At 34.5% G+C, this 17,455-nt stretch overlaps 1 protein-coding gene across 3 annotated transcripts in view; it reads right to left on the bottom strand.

The window, feature by feature from the left end:
* The window catches only part of FER (FER tyrosine kinase), a 392,818-nt gene that overhangs the window by 112,934 nt on the left and 262,429 nt on the right, over positions 1-17,455 (bottom strand). For all 3 annotated transcript variants that reach the window (XM_053566752.1, XM_053566753.1, XM_053566755.1), the window contains 2 exons: positions 17,168-17,283; positions 13,599-13,693 (listed from right to left, as the gene is read on the bottom strand). In XM_053566752.1, the coding sequence (XP_053422727.1) occupies positions 13,599-13,693; positions 17,168-17,283 (211 nt within the window). The remainder of the gene's footprint in view (positions 1-13,598; positions 13,694-17,167; positions 17,284-17,455) is intronic.

The following is a 17,455-nucleotide window of genomic DNA, read 5'->3' as shown; positions in this document are numbered from 1 at the left end:
GTCTCAGGTTACAAAATCGACATTCATAAATCGGTAGCCCTTATATAGACCAACAATAGTCAAGCTGAAAAAAGTTAAGGACTCTATTCCATTCACAGTAGTGCCAAAGAAGATGAAATATTTGGGAGTTTATCTAACGAAGGACGTGAAAGATCTCTATAAAGAGAACTATGAAACTCTAAGAAAAGAAATAGCTGAAAATGTTAACAAATGGAAAAACATACCATGCTCATGGCTGGGAAGAATCAACATTGTTAAAATGTCCATACTACCCAAAGCAATATACAATTTTTATGCAATCCCTATTAAAGCTCCACTGTCATACTTTAAAGATCTTGAAAAAATAATACTTCATTTTATATGGAATCAGAAAAAACCTTGAATAGCCAAGACATTACTCAGAAATCAAAACAAAGCAGGAGGAATCACACTACCAGACCTCAGACTATACTATAAATCGATAGTGATCAAAACAGCATGGTACTGGCACAAAAACAGAGAAGTAGATGTCTGGAACAGAATAGAGAACCAAGAGATGAATCCAGCTACATACCGTTATTTGATCTTTGACAAGCCAATTAAAAACATTCAGTGGGGAAAAGATTCCCTATTTAACAAATGGTGCTGGGTGAACTGGCTGGCAACCTGTAGAAGACTGAAACTGGACCCGCACCTTTTACCATTAACTAAGATAGACTCTCACTGGATTAGAGATTTAAACTTAAGACATGAAACTATAAAAATACTAGAAGAGAGTGCCGGGAAAACCCTTGATGAAATTGGTCTGAGCGAGTATTTTATGAGGAGGACCCCCGGGGCAATTGAAGCAGCTTCAAAATATACTACTGGGACCTGATCAAAGTAAAAAGCCTTAAAGAAAGATGGAGACTTTATCTCTTTTATGTTTACATGGATGGAGCTAGAACATATTCTTCTTAGTAAAGTATCTCAAGAATGGAAGAAAAAGTATCCAATGTACTCAGCCCTACTATGAAATTAATTTATGTCTTTCAAGTGAAAGCTATAACCCAGTTATAACCTAAGAATATACGGAAGGGGGAGAGGGATGCAAGGGAGTGGGGAGGATGGGCGGAGGGAGAGTGATTGGTGGGATTACACCTACGGTGCATCTTACGAGGGTACATGTGAAACTTAGTAAATGTAGAAACTAAGAAAATGTCAGGAAGGCTATGTTAACCAGTGTGATGAAAATGTGTCAAACGGTCTATAAAACCAGTGTATGGTGCCCCATGATCGCATTAATGTACACAGCTTTGATTTAATAATAAAAAAAATATTTTGTATAAAGTTTTATGTTAGATCAATTTAAAAAATAAATAAAAATAACCTAATACTTTGTTTCACAAAAATGAATGAAGGCAAATGAAGACTAGGAAGCATTACACATACACTAAACTGTAATAATGTAAGTTTCTAATATTATTTTACATTTCAAGTGATTATGGTATAACAATGCTTAACAAAGTACAATCTCTTAAGATAATTTGTGAAGATGTTTTATGTTACACAGCACTGGAGAGCCTATGAGGGAAAAACGAATACCTAAATGAGAAGAGAGATTAAATATGACCAGAAGATTGATAAAAAATGAGAAAAGAAAAAAGTGCATCATGAATTTTCAGGAGTAATTAATTTTGCTGGTCATAAAATGAGCATTTAGTAAGTAGAAGATTGATTTCATCCTAAAACTTATGCAAATTTATAAAGGGAAAAGAAGAGATAGCAAAATTATATCCATTCCTATCTATTTGACAAAACAAAACAGAGACTCTTAGGCCTGCAGGCCTAAGAGTACTCAGTATTTTCCATTAGATATGTCATAAATGTGAGCCTCTATTTACATGACTGACCAATGCAAGCTGATAAGGACAGCAGGAATCCAGGATGTTCAGTTTAATCACCACAAGATGACTCTTTAAATTGAAGTAAGTCATAACCATGACCTGTAAAGCTTCGCATGATTTGAATGCCACTGCACTACGCTCCACTCACTTCATCCATGTGCCTATCAGTCATTCCCCAGGCCTGGAATGCTCAGCCTTGTGATATCCATACAGCGTATTCTCTTACTGTCCTCAGGCTTTTACTGAGGACGTCCCTGGCCACTCTCAAAAATTTCAACCTCTCCTCATTCCAACAATAGTCCTCTTTCTATATTTTAACTTTCATGCTGTTCAACCTACTATATGTTTTACTTATTTATCTAACATCTTTATTCCTATACTAGATGTGCGCTTCATGAGAGCAGGGTTTTAACTTTTTAAGGGGGTGTTTTTGTTAGTTTTCTTTACCATTGCACCCCCAACATCTGGCATACACAGTGGGCACTCAACTGCTAATTGAACAAATGAATGAATCATCCAGCAGAATCCCTAGTCTTAAATATTGTTTAAGTAAAATTCTACTAAAAGAATATTGGCATCTACTATGAATAGAATAATTTACCTTCCTACATATTAATGCATACGGTTCATTTCTTCCACAAATTTAAGAGAATTCCAGATTTTGTGTGGTTATCATTTCTTAATACAAAGGCTTACTTACAACTAGAAAGGAATAAAATTTATCAAAAAAAAAAAAAGAATAGCATTACAATATCTTTGGCTAATGCTGATAAGAGGCTTTTATTTAGTTTCTATATAATAGAGTGAATAGAATATATTGGTTCTTCCATGTAAGCAGGAAAAAAATAAAATAGTATATTCATGTTCAGCTTTCATTGTGAATTCAGTATTTTCAAAAATCTTTGATTCAAATGAATTTCAGTTGTCTTTTAATCTTAAAAAAAATAGCATAGGTTCCCAACCATTTTAATAAAATAACTATTTTCCTCATAATTCTGACATAATAAAAAATTTCACCCTCATAGGCACTGTCAGATTCATACACGTAGCACACAGGATAAGGGAAAATATGTTTGTGAAAACAAGCCATTTTATGTAAAATTTGGTTTTTGATTTCACTTGAATTTACCACAGTTTTACTAGTCCTGCTCATACCTCTAACATTTTCATCAAATATAAATAGACTGTCAACATACAGCATTTCGAAAAATTACTTAAAATATCTGTTAAGTAGTTAAACTTTACCTCTGGGAATTTTAGAACTTTTGCATGTAGAGCAAAAAAAACATAAAAATGTTAACCTACAAAGCAACAGTTCCTTTGAAGAAATGTTCATCCACATAGCAGGTTCATCCATATGTGTTTCTGTAATTCCTACCCTTTCTATCGTTAATGAACTTCAAATACCATGAAGTCTTTCTTAAAAGACTATGGTTCAGAGCAAGACACGCTTTGTCCTGCTCCCCAGGCCACCTGCCTCTTCGCTGGAGGTACTTACTCTCGTATGCAAATGGCATCAGGAACTCAGGACACGAAAAGCAGGAGGCACGTTGAGCAGATATAAGACATCTACGGCTCAAATGTACTGTAAAACTTCACGTTTATCATAAGGTATCAACATTTGCTCACTGACAGAAAATAAATTCCTTGGCTCTTCCTTACACCCTCTTGTCAAAGAGGTTATACAGTAATAGATACATATGAGGTTTCATTTCTTATATTCTTCTTCTGTCTTCAGCATTTAGCTCAACCCCTGAGAGAGAACGTGCACCACTACAAAGCAGTGGCCTACTCAAGGGTGCATTCTACTTGAGAAACACGTGGGTAAGAGGCAATACCACGTGTGAAAAACACCAGAAGGTTATCAATTATGTCACACGAAAATTAAATAAAGTAACTCCAATTTCAAAGGATACCAGTGCTTTTAGTGTCTGGAGAAATGGCCAGTGAAACTAGCTCTCCCACATTTGCTTTGGGATATTAAGTGGCAAATGAAACATCAAGGCAACCCAATGTCTTGCTGGGTCAGGAAGAAACACCAGTTTAAACCTTCTATCTTTCTAAAGGTTGTTTTGGAAATATTTTACATTACATCAAAAACATTATCTGTGATATAAAATGACAACTGAGACCATTTATTTCCCACTTTCATTAATGTAAATATGCTTGAATTATAAAAATGAATGTCTAAGTTTAGATATCATATTATCAGCTAACATATAAAAGAAAAAAATACTCATTCTCTCAAACTGAAACTTACAGTGAAATAATTCATAATGACACTCATTGAGGCTCATATGTCAGTTGTTTTAAAAGAGTACATTCTATTGTTACCTCCAAATAACACAAAATAATCAATAAACTGTATAGAATTAGGGTTTTCATTAGCAATTTATTTTCAACATTAAAAAATCAAACAAGTTGGTATGTCTTATTATTTTTCATACAAAATATTAAGAATACTAAGCTGTACTTTTTCTTGACCTCAAAACTGACTACTACGTAATGCTGTTAAATAATTGGCAATTGGCTAAATCTATGCAAGGAAAGGGGTCAGTTCAAATTTTGAGAGCTCTCTCCTCTTGAGCAGGAGGTCGATGCCCATTCCTTAATCCTTTGTTGGCACAATGTATCCTTTCTACATTTGTGAGGCCAGATTTAAAACTGGGATTTGTTACCAAAGGAGCTGGAACTGTCATTTCTAGTGACACATAATTGAAATGGATTCCTTTAAAATCACATAAAATATAAAATTTTGTAATTAATGGGAAGGATAAAATGTTTATTAAAAGAATCTGATCTTTTGGCAAAAATTAGTGAAATTGACCACTGGTATTACAAATGGAAATGAATCAAAGAAAAGGAATTCTGACAACTGAAAGATTTCTCCTGAAAGTTGAAAGACATTTGTGAGAATATTAATAACCATGTCTGGATTTATAAGCCTAAAATATCAAGAAAAATAAACTGAATGAGCTCTATTTCTTTTTTTAACTATAAATAAGTTGTCATGTTATAGAGAGAAGATATATTTTGACAAAGCCTAAAACCTGAAGGAAATTCAATAACTCTCAAAGTTCCAAACCCATAAGTCATTTTAAAATTAAGATGAGTGTGATGATTGCCAAGGGCCAGGCATCTGTGTGGGCTGAGCAAAGTACCAGGTACTATATAACATTTAATTAGTTCCGGAAGGTTCTGAACTGAAAGAGAACATACAAGTCAAAAAGAAGGGAGAGTTACAAATCTTTAGGCAGTGAAAGAAAGAGTAGAGCCTGACATTTTTAAAGGTTTGCTAAATTAATCAGCTCTACCCAGGGTCTGCACAGACACTTTTGTACTTGGAGGTTAGGTGCTTAATCTCCTATCTCGTGGAAGCCCTAATTTAACCGCATATATGAAAATGAATGACAACTGACTATATTATAAATATTTTTTTAAGTTGTAGCTTATCACTTAAAAATTTCACTTTTAATTTGGCTTTCTAAATAAAAAATTTACTTATTTTTATTCTTTTTTTTTTTACTTGTAAAATAAAGAGCCATCTTTCAGCATATGAGAGGGTATTTTTGTTTTTCTCTATTTCCCATTGCCATTTACAACTGGCATTCATTTGATTTTATTTATCCAGCAACCCATAAGCAAGCAAGCTGGCAAGCAAAGTATTCAGAATTCAAGAAAGGGTTTGAATAAAGACGGGATCATCTTGGACTATTCACTAAAACTTTAATTCTCAAATGCTTATAATTTCCTCAAACATTACCCTGGTTAAAATACATTTTGGATTTATTATTCCAAAGGGCTCAGTTATCTGACGAGAACAGGAGCGTATTAAATCTTTGCATAATGCGTGGTAGAAACCGTCCACATATTAGACATTAAGCAGTTATTAAATCTTGCTTTTAACCTACCAGTTTTCTAAATCTTTTCTCCACAGCTTGATTCCAAGTATAGAGAATAACTCAAACAAAAATTTCCTGTTTACTGAAAAAAGCTATTTACTTATCTGTGCACAAGTTTGAGAAATTATGGAATGAGGATTCATATTTTTACCCACAGAATATCGTGTATAGAAATTTTGCTTGAATTGTCATTTGTATTTTTGTTTCATAAAGGATTATATATTTTGACCCACTTATAAATCTAATAACATAATAGAAATACAAAGAGTGCTATTTTCCTACTTCCTATTGATGAGTCTCTGAATCTCAAATAGCTTATTAGTAAATGCAGATTGCAGATAACAATAATGTCTGGTAGAACAAATGGCATCATGGTAAAGTGCTTTGACAACTTTAAATTGTGTCAGTATAAGATATTATATATTATTGTGCTACTTTTGTAACAATAAAGACTAGTTGGTTATTGCCCTTTCATCCCTTTTACTAAAAGACAGAAAGATAGTCTTTGTAAGTAGTCTTAAAGAGTTTCAAATTTTCAAAAACAATTTTTCTAACAAATAAACAATTATAGGTTATAGCTAAAACTTTGGTCTTAACTTTTAAGGAAAATGAGACTATGAAGGCAACAAGCTAAAACACACAAGCAAAAAAAAAAAAATCACAAATGATAGTGGGAAGGGAACTGAAGACAAACTGTACTTCCCAATCAGGTCATTCTTGGCTAGAGGAGACTCAGGTTAGGATAAGAAGCAGGGGCAGATCCAGAGTTCAGGTTAAAGTTCTGGCTGGATGTAGCAGTCATTTTAATTAATCACTTTTCCCTCCCAGCCAATTATGAAATAACAGTAATGATTATGATGATAAAAACAAACACAAAGTGCTTATGATGTGCCACACGCTCTAGGATGTTTACCCATATGTGTGCACTCACACGTGTGTTTGACATGCACACACAGTCCTGGTATGTTAGCTCTTTTAACAACCTTGTTATTCTTTTTTTTTTTTTTTTTTTATTATTATTTTACGGATTAGGAAAGACACAAAGGCACATAATGGTTAAAAGTCAGTTGAGTAAAATCACACAATTCACAAGTGACTGAGTTGTGTAACTGTATAATGCCTGTCTCTCGAGTTTTGTTTTTAAGAGACATATTAGAGTTCAGTTAAGATACATAATATTTACTCTTAACGTAAACTCGATGCATTTTGAGCAACTCTGAATGTTTTCATCACCCTGAAAAGAAACCTCATCCTGTCTACAGTCAATACCCATCTATACCCCAGTCCCAGGAAACTATAATCTGCTTTATTTACCTGTAGATCTGTCTTTTCTGGACATTTTATATAAATGGAATCATCCAACATGTAGTCTTCTGCATCTGACTTCACTTGACACAGAGCTTTCGAGGGTCATCTATGCTGTGGCCTGTACTGGCCGCTCATTTCTCTATGTTGCTTAACAGTATGTACTATACGGATATATACATTGATTATCCTCATCAGCTGACGAACATTTGAGTTATTTCTACTTTTTGCCTATTATAATAGGCAAATAATAATAATAAATAATAAATAATGCTACTGTGACTATTTTCATACACAGCTTTGCATGGACATGTGCTTTCACTTCTCTCTTGCAGATACCTGGGAGCAGAACTGCTGAGTCATGAAAAATTTATGTTAAACTTTTTGAGAAACCATGACACTCCTTTCCAAAGTGTCTGTACCATTTTACATTCTACCAGCAATGTATGAGATTTGTGGTTTCCCAAATCCTCACCAACACTTATTAGAGGTCAAGCTCTTCAAAAGTAAGAGGGAGGGAGGGACTAAGGGGAGGAAGAAGGGAAGGAGATAATGATCTTACAGTTCTTAAAAGCCACCCAAGTCTATTTAATTCCATCTCTGCTCTGCTTTTCATCTGGTAATGGAAATTTTTACAAAGGGATTTTGAGTTTTGCTGAGTTAGCTTTACAAATTCTGAGATATAAGGCTGCTTTTGATGAGAAAGGGAAAGGGAAAGAGCAATATATTGACAAAAGGAAACAGAAAGAAGGAAGAGGTTGTTACCAAGGCTTGACTTGAACATGGTATAAAATTATGAGTTTATCATTTTCAAACTTATTATTTTGGCCCAATTTTCATGATTATTTTAGAAAGTTAGATATAATTTGTTTATAGGTAGAGGATTCAAGGCCCTGTCTAAAGGGAAAATCACTGAAGACAAGCATATAAATTGTTTTCAGCCTAAAATTCCCAAAAAGTTCAAAATAAAACAACCCTATTAAGTTTTGTACAGTTTATACCACATAGTGTTATATTAATATAGTAGCCAGTGACTAACGCTCAAGGAGCTAGTACAATAGGTGTGCATCACCATGCTCAGCTGATTTTTTATGTTTTTGTAAAACCGGAGGTCTTGCTATGTTGCCCAGATGGATCTCAAAGCTCCAGATCTCAAGCAATCCTCCTGCCTCAGACTCCCAAGCTGCTGGAATAGGCATGAGACAATATACCTGGCCTACTTTTTTTTCTTTCTTAATTGCATCAGCTAAAATAACGAGTACAGTGTTGAAGAGAAGTAGTGAATCAAGCATATTTGTCTTCTTTTTTTTTTTTTTTTTTTTGTAGAGACAGAGTCTCACTGTACCACCCTCGGGTAGAGTGCCGTGGCATCACACGGCTCACAGCAAACTCTAACTCTTGGGCTTACGCGATTCTCTTGCCTCAGCCTCCCGAGCAGCTGGGACTACAGGCGCCTGCCACAACGCCCGGCTATTTTTTTTGTTGAAGTTTGGCCGGGGCTGGGTTTGAACCCGCCACCCTCGGTATATGGGGTGGGTGCCCTCCTCACTGAGCCACAAGCGCCGCCCGCGTATTTGTCTTCTAAACCAACTGAAAAGGTTGACATGAAGGACTACTTCCTAACTCCTGATTTGAAGCCAGTTATTACCCTGATTCTAAAACCAGAAAAAAGCATTATAGGAAAAGAAAACTACAGATGGATATCACACATGGTCATAGACATAAAAACTCTAAGCACAATGTTAACAGAATAAATTGAGCAATATTTAAAATTTCATCATAATAAAGAGGGGTTTATTCCAGGACTGAAAACTGGTTTAAAATTCAAGCATCAACAGAATTCATTAATACATTCTAAAAACCTTTATGATCATGTCAGTACATGTGGGAAAAAAATATTTGGCAAAATCCAACATCCATTCCTGATGAAATTCTCTGTAAACAAAGAAGAGAATTTCCTCACCATGATAGGCCTCATACTGTACACGGCATTTCTAGCCGTGTTCATTCTTCATATCTGCTGCTTTTTATTCTCTGACCTATATCCCCATCTCCTCCCTTCCTGCCCTCTGTCCTGGTACCAATGTTTTGTTCTCTCTCTTTCTCTCTGCATATTTGACTTTTTTTTTGTTCCATATATAAGTGGGATCATGCAACATTTTTTTCTTTCTATGTCAGGCTTATTTCACTTAGCACAATGTCCCCTAGACTCATCCATGTTCTGACAAATAGTAAGATCTTATTCTTTTTATAGGGCTGAATAATACTCCATTGTATATATTAGTACATTGTCTTTATCCATTCATGTATTAACAAACATTTAGAGTTGTTTTCTTAGTTTGGTTATTGTGATTGAATTTGCTGTGTGTATATGCCCAAAGTGGAGTTGCTGGGAAACATAGGACTATTGTTAATTCCTTTAGAAACTTCCATACTGTTTCCAATAATGGCTATCCCAATCTACATTCCCACCAACAGTGTATAAGGTTCTCATTTCTCCATATCCTTCCCAACATTAGTTATCTTTTGACTTTTGATAATAGACACCTTAATGGGTGTGAAATGGTATCTTTCAACGGTTTCGACTTGCATTTTCTTGATGATTAATAATGTTGAGCACCTTTTCATATACCCACCCACTGGGCATTTTTATGTCTGCTTTGTAGGAATGTTTATTCAGGTCTTTGGCTCATTTTTTAATCAGATTATTTGTTTTTACACTATTGAGTTGTAGGAGTTCTTTATAAATTTTAGATATTAATTCTTTATCCAATAGATGGTTTGCAAATATTTTTCCCAATGAATATGCTGTAGTTTCATTTTCTTTATTGTTTTCTATGTGCCGATAAGCTTTTTAGTTTGATGTAGTCCATTTAATTTTGCTTTTGTGGCTTGAGCTTTTTTCTACAATTTCCAAAAAAACATTGCCAAGAATGGAAGTTTTCCCTCTATGTTGTTTTCTAACAATTTTACAGTTTATGGTTTTGATATTCAGGTCTTTTTATCTATTTTGAGTTGATTTTTGTGTATGAGGTAAAAATAAGGATCCATTTTCATTCTTTTCCATGTAGAATCCAGTTTTTGCAACACAATTTATCAAGAGAGGCCACTCCCCTATCGTGTCCTCTCATCAAAAATTAGTTGACTGCATGTTTGGATTTATTTCTGTGTCAAGACTTATTATAAATATAAGTCACCAAAACAGTATGGTATTGGCATAAAGATACCAGACAAAAGGATTAACAGAAAAGATTAAGAGTCCAAACACAGACTTACCCTTTTTACTTCCTGACAGGTAAAAAGTCAGGAAAGAAAGGACAATCATTTAAACAAGTAGTGCTGAAATAACTGGATGTTCATATGCTGAAAATATGGACTTCAAACTATTCCTCACAACATCCTCAAAAACTTACACAAAATGAATCACAGACTGAGATATAAACTCCAAAATTTAAACTTTCTAGAAGTAAACATAAGAGAAAATCTTTGTGACCCTTAGTTCCACAAATGTTTCTTAGATACACCACCAAAGCACAATCCATAAACAAAATTGATAAGTTAGATGTCACTGAAAATTAAAAATTTGTGCTCTTCTAAAGATGACTATTAAAGAGGGTGACAAGGCAAGACACAGCCTGAGAGGGAAAGGACTGGTGTACAGAATATGTGAAGAACTCAGACTAAATTACAAGAAAACAAAGATCCTAACTTAAAAAACAGGCAAGTGACACTTGACCAAAGATAACACACAAATGCCAAACAAACACGTGAAAAAAAGCTGCGTTTCATCAGGCAGTAGGAAAGGCAAATTAAAAATGTTGAAAAGACTAAAGATGTACCAGACAGGGGGATGTGGAAGAACCAGAACTATCACATTGCTTTTGGGAATGTAAATGAGGACAATTGTTTTGGAAAGCAGTTTGGTGGTGCCTTAAAAATCTAAACATGCAAATACCATGTGTTCCATTCATTCTACTGCTAGGCAGTTTCCCAGAAAAATGAAAGCGAATGTCTGTATAAACACTTGTACATGAATGGCCACAGGAACTTCATTTGTAATAGCCTCACACTGGAAATAATCCAAAATCTATCAATAGCTAGATGGCTAAACTATGGTATATTCATAAAATGGAATTCTACTCAGCAATAAAAAGGAATGGAATATTGATACACATCACCATTATAACATGGCTTGATCTCAAAATAACCATGTGCAAATATACAAAGCGCTGTCCTCACTGCATGATTCCATTTATACAAAATTTAAGAGATGCCAACCATACATTATGACAGAGAGCAGGTAAGTGGGTCACTGGGACAGGAGGGAGAAAAGGAAGGAGGAAGGGATTACAAATACACATTAGAAAATCTGAGGGTGACAGATGTATTCATTATCTTGATTGTGAAAATGGTTTCACAGTGTAAAAAAAGTCAATTCATATACACTTTATATATGCTACAGTTATTGAATATCATTTACATATCGATAAAGTTTTCTAACAAAGATAAGGAATCACAAAATAAGGTAATTAAAAATTAGGTATTTGGCAGACATTTTCTCAAAAATGAATAAAGTGAGCTTGACTCCTCAAAAGAAATCTGGATTCCTCAAAAAAAAAAAAAATCAATTTTTGTTACCAGTGATAAAATCTGAGCTTTCAAATGAAAATTAAAAATTAAGTGCAGATGGTTAATGGATACAAAAGCATAGACAGAATGAACAACATTTGACAGCTTAAGAACGTGACTATAATCAATAGTAAGTCAGTATAGGCTGGGTGCAGTGGCTCATGCCTGTAATCCTAGCACTCTGGGAAGCTGATGGGTGGACTGCCGACCAGCCTGAGCCAGAGTGAGAGCTCGTCTTAAAAAAAAAAAAAAAAAAAAAATGTATATATATATATATATATATATATACACACACACATACACACACGTATATACATACATATATATATATACAACAGGTATATATATTTTTAAGATGAGCTCTCATATATATTATATATTATATATATATATGTATTTTTTTTTTTTTTTTTAAGATGAGCTCTCACTCTGGCTCAGGTTGGTCTGTAGTATGTAGACCAGTATGTAGTATATATGTATGTATATATATATTTATCCTTGTGAACTGGTATTTTACAAACTAAAGCATGATGCTATGAAATCCCACATGGGTAAAAGATGCATTGAAACTGCAAAATCAATCAGTAGATATAATGTAATAGAGTATGAAGAGTTCATTGATAAGGTTTCAGATTCCACATTGCAACTAGTCTTTAAGAAAATTCAGCAAAATCTACTCTGGTAAGTGTAAATTTGAAGGTGGCCTTCCAAAGATGCCCTGCTCTGATCCCTGGATCGTACGAGCATGAAAAGATGCCACTTCATAACATTCTCTGTCATTGTGGCACAGCTGACCTTAAAATAAAGAGATTATCCAGGTGGCCCTGATCTAATCATATGAGCCCTTTTAAAAGTGGAGAGTATTTTCCACTTGATAACAGAAGAGGAAATCAGGAAAATTCAAAACACTTCAAGAATTTGACATGCCTGCACGAGTTTTGAAGGTGGAGAGAGACGATATGAAAAGGAAACCAGGCAACTTTGAGAAGCTAAGAGATGCCCCCGTGTGACAGCAGGCAAGGAAATGAGGAGCTTAGACTTACAGCTGTGTGGAGCAGGATTCTGCCAACAACTCAACGAGCCTGATAGTGGATTCTTTCCCAGAACCTCAAGATAAGAGCTCACCCTAACCACATTTTAGTTTTATGAGACCCTGGGGCAAAGAACCCAGTCCAACCTGCGCGACTATTAGGTAATAAATGGGTGCTGCTTTACACCCTACATTGTAATAATTAGTTGTGCAGCAATAGAAAGCTAATACATCTACACAGACCAAAATATACATCAACTCATAACCAACAATCCCACTGTTGAATTATTTATTCTACAAACAACTTTCAAATGATTCTTACAATGAGTCCAAGGATAGTCATTGAGCACTGTTTATAGAAACAAATGATAAAGATCGAAATAACCAACATATCCATAAATAAAGGACTATTTGGATAAATAATGTAACTCTACAAAATGGAACACTCTGTGCCATTACAAAAAAACTGTGTGCCATTAAACAAAAAGGTAGAATTATATGGATGACCATAAAAGAATGAAACTATTGCATATTACATTAAATTTTTTTTAAAAAGCAAGATCTGAAACCATACTGACCTTTTCTAAACAGCTGTTCACACATAAACACTGCACATAACTGAATTCCATGTGTCAAGTACTCTAATAGTAAATCCATCTCTTAAAAAATGTCGGCTGACATTTTCTACAAAACAGCAGTGTTACAACCTATAAAATATTGAGCATATGTATTATACAAGCTCTTTGTTATAAGGGAAAATGTTAAAATCCTTGGAAACTTCACAAGGAGAAATTAGAGACTGAACATATAAAAGTAATAAAACATGACATTAAAATGTCATTAAGCAAAATTCTCAAATCACATTACCTGGAACCAGCTCCATAATGATGTAGACAGGCTGTCTTTGTGTGCAAACGCCAATAAGTTTGACAATATTGGGATGATCATACTGCTTGAGAATTCTAGACGAGAGGAAAGTATAAGAATAATCATCATTTGAATAGTAAATAAGACATTAATTTATGGTCATGACTAGTGTTCTAAAAGTAGAATATACTTTAATCATAATTCAAAATTCAAAATTTAAAATTTCAATATGACCCTAAATTAAGATAAATGAGATCAATACAAGTGAGTACAGTCATCCTTCAGTATCTGTGAGGGATTAGTTCTAGGACCCCTGTGGACACTAAAATCTATGGATGCTCATTATCTCTTATAAAAAACAGCAAGGTGTTGGGCGGCACCTGTGGCTCAAAGGAGAGGGCACTGGCCCCGTATGCCAGAGGTGATGGGTTCAAACCCAGCCCCGGCCAAAAAATGCAAAAAAAGAAAAAAAAAAAACCAGTACAGTGTTTGCATATAACCTACACAGATCTTCGTGTATAATTTGAATTAGCTCTAGATTACCTAAACAATGTACATGCTATGTCAATAGTTGTTAAACTGTATTATTTAGGAATTAACAACAAGAAAAGTAAGTCTGAACATATTCAGTACAAACGCAATATCTATTTTTTTCCTGAATATTTTTGATCTGTAGTTGTTGGAATCCATGGATACAGAATCCATGGATACAAAGGGCTGGCTGTGTTGATAAACACGGGCAGTGTAACAGGTGCAAATGAATCAGTTCTCCTCAATTCAAGTAAATATTAATTCAAAAATCATCTGCTCTGAATGATTAACAACCAAGCTAAGTAGGAATAACTAGTTAGTTTAGAACACGTATAGAACTCTTGAAAGTATTATAAATGGTTTTAGCTATAATCACAGAAGCACAGCTAAAAAGTATTAGTGGATCAAAAACGAAGGTGCTAACACAGCATTTTTTTTCATGCATATACTTTGATTTTAAAACACTTAAAAATAAGAAATCGTCTCATACTAGTAAATTTGTGAAATTAAAGCTTTCTTAATGATCATGATCAATTTCAAAATGGTAGAAAGTTTTTGGGGATTCATTGAGGGTACTATAAGCCAGGTTACACTGATTGCATTTGTTAGGTAAAGTCCCTCTTGCAACCATGTCTTGCCCCCAGTGTGGCACACACCAAGGCCTCGCCCCCTTCCCTAAAATTGTAGAAAGTTTTAAGAAAGTTGGCAGAGGGCGGCACCTGTGGCTCAGTGAGTAGGGCGCTGGCCCCATATACCAAGGGTGGCAGGTTCAAACCCAGCCCCGGACCAACTGTAACAACAACAAAAAAAATAGGTGGGCATTGTGGAGGGCACCTACAGTCCCAACTACTCGGGAGGCTGAGGCAAGAGAATCGCCTAAGTCCAGGAGTTGGAGGTTGCTGTGAGCTGTGTGACACCACAGTACTCTACCGAGGGTGACAAAGTGAGACTCTGTCTCTACACACACAAAAAAACGTTGGCAAAAGGAAAAAATATAGTAATTGAATAATGGTTTCAACATATAGACTTAAGATAAAGCAGAGTAGACTCACTTTGGATAAGATAAAATTTCATCAGAAGGCTATAGATATAGGATAGACTCAGCCATAAGATGCCAAGCATGAGATAAAAATAGATTAGATTTCCTCAGAAGCCTGTTTGCACTGGTTATTTCTATTACCAAATTTTAGTCCTTATTATACTAGTGAGATAGTTATAAATACACTCATATTTGAAAAGTGCCATATTTGTTCCTAAGAGAATGAAAAAATTTACCTTGTTTGGAGGAAAAAAATTAATATTTTGTACATACACAACTAAAGGAAAGATAGCACTAAGAATAATGTTCTAGATAGAAAATGTAGCAACTTAAAAATGAAAATACAGAGTGGAAAAATTCAAAGATAAAGGAAGCATTTTGTCAATAACTTTGACCCTGAATATAATTTTCATTTTTAACATGAAACTCCATAATCTACTTTACGAAATGAACTTAAACTCTTTGGTTTGCAATAAAACAATCATAAGATAGAAAACAAGAAATTTAAATATCAAAAAAATACTAGACATAGATTTTTACCTTAGGAATATCTATGGCTAAGTATAAAATAATAAGGCTATGAATTTCAACCGTGTAGCACACCTTTTATGATTAGAATTTTTTTCTGAATTGCCAATAATGGACATGGAAATGGTTTACAATGTTATTCTATACATAATATTTAATAAGGGCATCAAACTAGTTTTATCCATTTTATATTCATTTTTAGATGATGAATGGAGAAATTTCCGTCAAAATGTTCCAAGCTGTGGGATTTATAAATCGGTCTTTCACTGCCATGGCACTGTCTCCTATGGCACTGTCCCTTTACACCCCAAATCCATGAACCCATGCATCCTCCTCCTCCTCTCCCATCCATTCATTTGTCTGTCCATCAATTTATCCACCCATGTGTCCATTTAGCTTACTCTAAGTACCAATCTATCTGTTTTATGTTTTGTTGTATATACTTAATTTTACTACTTACAGTTCTGTAATAGTAGTACTTACAGTTTTGTAAGTAGGAAAATTGAGTATGTACAACAAAATATGAAACAAATAGAACTCTTTATGTAGCATTTACATTGTTTAGGTAATCTAGAGAGGATTTAAACTAATCTAGAGATGGTTATAACTACAACACAGGGGTATAAAGGCAAAAAATTAAGTTTTAGCTAACAATAGAAAAAGAGAAGGTAACTATCTTAGAAAATCAATCAGAGAAAAAAAATACACAAATTTTATACCCCCCAAAAACTTAAGAACTTTGAGATTCTCAGAAAAGAAAGCTAACAGCTGGGAAAACAGAAATCAAGCCATAATATCTAAGGAGGATAGAAATAATTGTGTATTTAAATGCATATATGTTACATACACCAGTCTGACAGTTAAGTTCACAAACTCATTCTAGAAAAAATGCTGTATACCTCATTGCTGAATATCACTAAGGTCACCTTCAAATTACTCCCCTTGGGGAGCTGTACACTGACACCAATGCCTAGTCGAACTTACAAAGCAAATTTTCTAGGATGAGTTCTCAAACTTCATTGTCAGACCTGGTAGGATGACAGCTCTAATGGACACTTCAGAAAAAGAGTTCCTAAACTGCTGGGACTAAGTGAACCTGGTGGACTAGCTGCTGGCAGTGGTGACTTGAACGTGCTTCAGCAATGAGGTACGTAGCACTTCTAGGATGAGTTTGTAGACTTAATTGCTGACCTTGTATGTAATATATAAAGACAATCAGAGTATTTCATATATACGTATACATACATGTCTGTGTGACAAAGCAAACCACTGCAATGTTTTAAAGGATAAAGAATACTTAGTGCTTATTAACACCTAGTTCTTTGAGATCATCTGAAAGTGTTTACTTGCGAGGGTTCTCGAGTGCGTACCTCTACTTCAGCAAATCACAATTTAGGATGTCTTCAAAACTACATGTTAATGAACCATTTACATTATAAATACATATTTTGTATTACTTTAGAAAACTCACTTGGCTTCCTGTAAGAATTTTATTTTCAGTTCCTGAGGAAGATCTTCTTTACATGTTTTAACAGCAACAAAAGTTTTATCCTTTAACGTGCCCTTATATACTTCACCAAAATTTCCCTGCAAATACAAATACATTCATTGTTTGAGGTACACAACAGCACGTAAATCTTTACCAAATACAAGGAAAGCACACACTGAAGGGTTCTGAGTTAAGCTAAGCACTCTGTTCACTTTATTTGAAATCTGAGTGGAAATAAAGATCAGTAATGTTGCTTTTGTCAGTTCTCCA

The sequence above is a fragment of the Nycticebus coucang genome, chromosome 17 (genome assembly GCF_027406575.1).
Source record: "Nycticebus coucang isolate mNycCou1 chromosome 17, mNycCou1.pri, whole genome shotgun sequence".
NCBI classification, from domain to species: Eukaryota; Metazoa; Chordata; class Mammalia; order Primates; family Lorisidae; genus Nycticebus; species Nycticebus coucang.
The sequence above is the reverse complement of the archived record's forward strand: the minus strand, read 5'-3'. Positions and strand labels throughout refer to the sequence as shown.